The 6,000-nt window shown below is 49.0% G+C and overlaps 1 protein-coding gene across 1 annotated transcript; it reads right to left on the bottom strand.

Annotated features, from left to right (window-relative positions):
- Positions 1–1,468: 1,468 nt before the first annotated feature.
- mafaa (MAF bZIP transcription factor Aa) lies at positions 1,469–5,342 on the bottom strand. Its single transcript, XM_084010954.1, has one exon. The coding sequence runs from the start codon at positions 4,429–4,431 to the stop codon at positions 3,493–3,495; it is 939 nt and encodes a 312-aa protein (XP_083867080.1). The 5' UTR covers positions 4,432–5,342; the 3' UTR covers positions 1,469–3,492.
- Between the last annotated feature and the right edge of the window lie 658 nt (positions 5,343–6,000).

Below are 6,000 nucleotides of genomic sequence, written 5' to 3'. Positions count from 1 at the left end.
GAAGGTAGGAGGTGGACGTAAGAGAAAATATATATTCCATCACTTAAACCTTTAATTAGGCTTCCAAGTTGTTGAACAGAGACATGACGGCAGCCCAGCTGTAACGAGGACATGTCTTGTATTGGTATTGAATAAGTGCACAATGAATCTGTGCAATAATGCTCAGGGAATCATAACAGAGCAGAATACAATAATATAATAATAATAATAAGTTTAATATCTAATGACAGATTCTATTCTGGGACAGAAATGTTTGAAATGCAGAACGTTGAGACCACAAAGAGGAAAAGGTCATAACTAAAAGGCACTTGTCTCACTGCTTCTTTCACTCACACACACGTTGATATGACTCAGAGACCTTAAACGCAACACGGTCAGGTCTACCTGCCGCGTCTCTGTTCTGACGTCATCGAAACCTCAGTGTGACGCCTCGCTGTTGGTAGATTAAAGTTATTTTAAGTTAAAATATCAGGCTTAAAAGCACACACCCACACACACACACACACACACACACACACACACACACACACTCGCGGTGACTTGTAGCGTGTGTGTGAAGTGAGCCGCCACCCAGCGGGCCTGACGGCGGTGTCACATCAGCACCAACGCGGGGAGACATCCGTGTCAGCCCGCTGCTCCGCCCGGAGGACGGAGACACTTAAGGCCGTTTAGAGTGGACATCGAGGCATGCAAGGCTGCCGGACACACACACACACACACACACACACACACACACACACACACACACACACACACACACACACACACACACACACACACACACACACAGCGGGGAGAGAGAGAGCAGCTCCTCTCCTCGCTGAGAGCAGGCCGGCTTCATCCATCCATCACCGGCTGACGGGCGCAGAGAGGCCCGCTGACAGGCGGCCGAAGCCGGGCAGCGGAGCTGAGGAGCCGCGGAAGAATCACAGCCGACAAGTGTTCGAGACTAAAAAGCGGGAAAAAATCAGGGAGATCGGAAAAAAAAGTTTTAAAGGCAAATGAGGATTTAAAATTTAGATAGATAGATTTATTTGTTCCGCTTTTAATAAAAACCGACTTCTACTCGGCCTACTCATAATAATAACAATAATTTCGATAACGATATTTATAGTAATAATAATAACAACAACGACAATGATCATAATAATAACGATAATGATAATAATAATGCAAACAACAACAATAAATAGAGATTTACTCCGAACATTCCCAATAAATAGATTTTTTGATATTGGTCAACATCCTGTCGTTACAGATTAGACTATAAATCTTAAAATTATGATTTATCAAATTTAGCCTTTTTTTAATTATGTCTTTAATTATCATATTAATATATTATATTTGAGCACATTAAAACATTTGTGTAAACGTAAAAAAATGTCTGTTGATGTCGGTTAAACTCTAGTCAAACTTCTTTAGATTCTTCTTTCACGAAAATGACCGTCATAATTGATCTACAATAACACTAAATATTATTAATAAAATGGCTTTTTAACCAGCTGTCGCGCTGTTGGTTTTCAGCTGCGCACAAGAGTAGAAGTAAATGTTTGTGACATTCTCACATAAAAGCAGAGCTTCAATAATTCAGAGGCAGGTCGCCTGTTTGGTTTCAAAATAAAAGCGTTTCCGTGACAATGACGCGGCAGCAGTCCGACAGATTTGGGACAGAACTTTTTATTAAACATTATGAAAACAAGATTCTCAACAACGTTCCACTTGTGTAGGTTTTTCACTTGTCGACAGTTAGGACACGTTCATTGAATAAATATAGAAATTATATGTACAGATATACATCAACAGCACTGTGCAGAAGGTTGCTTCCCGTTATGTCTCGCTTTCTTCTTTCAAATCAAATTAGGAGTTTTAGGCTGTAATTGTTTTTGTAAAAAAAATAGATATATAACATTTGAGTGCACATCAAACCAATAAAAAAAATTAAAACAGAGAAAGGAAATTGCCTTATTATTTTCGATCCGATGCTAAATTGACTTTGATCGTTTTTGTTTTCGTGTCTCGACGGGGGCACATTTGGAGAGCAACACAATTATTATTATTATTATTATTATTATTATTATTATTATTATTATTATTATTTCTGTGTTTATTTCTGTGTCATTCTGACGTATTAGGAACCTTCCAGCCGGTCTCTGCCGGACATGATCCAACAGGTCGCCGTCTGATCACCGGACACTTCTGCACAACATTGCACATATATCTCGGCAGCAGAAAACACACGGACGGGCCTCGACCACCAGGACAATCCTCCTCCGTTCAACCAATCAGAGCTCATTAAGACGCAAGCGTGTCGTCTCCAAATATCAGAGTAAAAAAAAAACAAGAAAGAAACTTCAACTAAGTCGGTTAATCGGGTTGGTGCATAGAGTTTTAGCAGCGAATGCAGTCCTTGTCCGTCTATTAGATCATCAAATTTACATCCGGGTTAGAGAGTAACAGATCAAAGGTCCTATCTCTTTTAGTGCAGTATATTGCCTTCGTGACGCGGGTTCGGGAGGAGGACACCGTAGACGGGTTGCATGCTGTCACATACAAACATTTCATTTAAGACATTTCAAAGAATCCAAGCAACGAAAGCTTTTTTAAAAAGACAGAGAGAGAGAGAAAGAGAGAGAGAGAGAGAGAGAGAGAGAGAGAGAGAGAGAGAGAGAGAGAGAGAGAGAGAGAGAGAGAGAGTTCAAATAACACAGTCAACTGTTTTCTTCTCTACACATTATGTACAGGTGGAAATAAATACCGTCTAAAATCTGGCTCAGTTAATCTCTTTTTGTCGTTTTTCTTTTCTTTTTAAAACAATAGAAAAATTGATTGAAAATAGCAGTTAAAGACGCATCCATTTCTCGCAATTAGCAGATTGTTTTGCATGTTTGTCCGCAGTCCTTGCACCTCTGGGGGGTTGTGGGGGGACATGTTGTGGTCCTTGCATTCCCAGGCCTGATGCTGTCTGAGGAAGAGGAGGAAGACGAGGAGGAGAGGACCGTGGGCCATGCTGTCCATACACGTGGAAGGACTGTGGGAGATGACTGGAGGTTACCATACATGTCCTGCATGCAGGGTTGCAAATAGGGACGGGGACTAGACTTGCACTATTGGAAGGTCTCTTCTCTGCTTCATCACCAGCGGTCCGCCGCGGAGGCGCGCGTTGCCGTTTTAGTCCAATCTGATCCTTTAAAAAACCCTCTTCCCTCCACCTTTAAGACAAACCCTCTCTCTGAATTAAGACAGTCCCGTTAAGTGTCACCTCGGTTCAATAAGACCAGAGAGAGGGGCTCCCGTGCGCCCACCTGACAGGCCGAGCCTATGAACTTCTTTAAGACTGAACGCGCGCACGCGGATGACTGTTGTGCGCGCCGAATACGTATTTGTTTACTTGTGTTTGTCTTTTTCAAGGGAAAAAACTGTAAACAAAATACAAAAGCAGAAAGATCTAAAGTAATGTTAGAAGGGTGTTGGGTGCGGTTGGGATTCAGTGTCTCACATGAAGAAGTCGCTGTTGGCCGGTTTCCCCGGATCTCTCGTGTTGGCGGCTCCGCCGGAGCTGTAGGTCCGGCTGGCCAGCTTCTCATACTTCTCTTTGTACAGATCCCTCTCCTTGGCCAGCCGCACCACGTCCTGCTTCAGCTGCTCCACCTGGGACTGCAGGGTGCACTTCTCCGTCTCCAGCATGTGCCTCTGCTGGACGCGCTTGAAGCGGCAGGACTGCGCGTAGCCCCGGTTCTTCAGGGTGCGTCTCTTCTGCTTCAGGCGGATCACCTCCTCCTTGCTGAAGCCCCGCAGCTGCCGGTTCAGCTCCCGCACCGTCATGCTGACCAGCTGCTCGTCCGAGAAGCGGTCCTCCAGGCGGGCGTGGTGGCCGTGGTGGTGGTGATGGTGGTGGTGGTGATGGCCCTGGTGATGGTGGGCCGTCGAGGCCGTGGACAGGTCCTCCCCGACGTACTGCTGCCCGCGGAAGCCCTCGTAGGCCTGGTGGTGGTGGTGGTGGTGCGCGTTGCCGATGAGGGCCTCCACCGCGTCCTCCGGGGTCAGGTTGAGCGCCTCGGGGTTGATGTGGTGCTGGTAACTGGGGATCCAGTACAGGTCCTCCAGCTGCGGTTTGCCCGCGTTGCCGTGACTGTTGTTGCCGCCGCTGTTGTTGCTGCTGCCGCTGCTGCTGCTGTTGACCCCGCTGGTGAGACTCTGGTTGGGCTGCGCGCCCGGGCTCGGGGCGCAGAAGCTCGGCGAGGAAGGCACGGAGGAGCAGGGGGTGCTGATGGGGGTGGAGGACAGGGAGCCCGACGGGAGGCGGTGGCAGTAGCGGTCGGCCTCCGGCGGCTCCTTCTTCACCTCGAACTTCATCAGGTCGAAGTCGTTGACGTACTCGATAGCCAGAGGGCTGTTGGGCAGCTCCGCGCTCATGGCGAGGTCGGTAGCCATGTCAGTCCATGCGACGACTCCTGCCCTCACAGCCAAACCGACGGCGGGCAGCCCCCCCGGGTCCACGGATCACAGCCGGGACGGTGTGTGTATGGATGTATATATATATAGACACACGCACACGCCCGCCGCGCACAGCTTCTGCAGGGCCGGCGGTGGGAGGAGGAGAAACTTATTAAGGCCGCTCGTCCCGAACACAACTTCTATATATAGTGGCGTGAATATACGTCTGCATGTAAAGTCACTTGTACACCTGCCAGTCCGCCTCCGCCCGCGGCTCTTGTTGACAACTTCTCCAGGTCAGATGCAGCTTTAATAGCAGGAGCCCCCGCGGCGGCGGAAACTCGAGCCCGACACCGACCTGTGCTGTCCTCGCGTCACCTCTGCAGCCCGCTGCCTCCGTGTGATTAACTGTCCCCGCTGCCGCCGCTGCTCGATCAAGTAACAGCAAAGCCTCCGTCTCCTCCGCTCGGCGTCTTACACATATGTTCCCAGCATCCTCTGCGCCCTGCTGTCTACAACGTGATGCTGAGGAGATCACCGGATCACTGGATCATCGGCCCGGGGACAACGTTTTAGGTACACAGGTCAGACGTGTGTGTGTGCGCGCAAGGCAGGCGCGCGTAAAACGGTGCCAAGATGACACGTGCACGCGCTTTCAAAGTTACTATGCATCTGAGAGAGATGAGAAGTTGCAGGTGGTGGTCCCACTTTGAGGAACAGGAGGGTCTGGTCCCCTGTTGTTGTGGTCAGTCCAGATATGTGATTCAAGCAGCGGGTCCCCGCGGTCCTGGCCCCTCACCGGGCTGCACGGCTGACCTTTCCCGGTCACTTGGCTGTAATATTATGCAAGAGGTGATCAATCCCAGTTGCTTTTCTCACTAAAATACTCTCGGACAGTTCTAAGAGGTTCCCGGTGCAACCAGCAGTGTCACTGAGCCGCTGGAAGGCAATGTGCTCTTATAAAGACGGCGTGGCCCGCGACCCTCCCACACGGAGGTGTGGCGGGCCAATGGGAGGAGACCACAGCGGCGCATTTGCATTGTCCTATAGGAAAGCCCACACGGGCTGGAGAGGCTCCGCGCTGTCAGCGGGCCGGCCGAGCGGAGCCGAGCGGAGCCGAAGAGAGCGGAGCGCGCAGGGAGGACAGGTGCAGCAGACCCCCCCTCTAGTGACCGAGCAGATGCTACTGCACGGCGGAGCTCCGGGACTTTCTCACAGCAAAACCACGTTTACTCGTCTTCGCCGGTTCCACGCGGCGTGTCGGTGACGTAATGCGGCCGTCAGCATGTTTACGTCTCACGAGGAACGAAGTGACTTGCAGGTTGTTGACTCATTTGTCAATTAATTAAGAATATAGGTTACACTCTTGGGCCTTTATAATGATAAACATGAAACATTAAACCCGTATCATCGTTTTAAATATGTGACACTTTATTCATATATTAACTTAGAGGCTGAGCACACATCGCATTGTGGCCCCAACTTGACAGAAGGATTAAACTCAATTTAGTTTAAGCTTGTGCAATTTAACTTAAGCCAGTTACATAAATAAAATAAGACAATAAT

The sequence above is a fragment of the Eutrigla gurnardus genome, assembly GCF_963514095.1.
Source record: "Eutrigla gurnardus genome assembly, chromosome: 6".
Lineage (NCBI taxonomy): Eukaryota > Metazoa > Chordata > Actinopteri > Perciformes > Triglidae > Eutrigla > Eutrigla gurnardus.
The sequence above is the reverse complement of the archived record's forward strand: the minus strand, read 5'-3'. Positions and strand labels throughout refer to the sequence as shown.

Coding starts and splice junctions, on each gene's coding strand:
- mafaa (XM_084010954.1), bottom strand. CDS start 4,431: ATGGCTACCGACCTCGCCATGAGCGCGGAGCTGCCCAACAGCCCTCTG.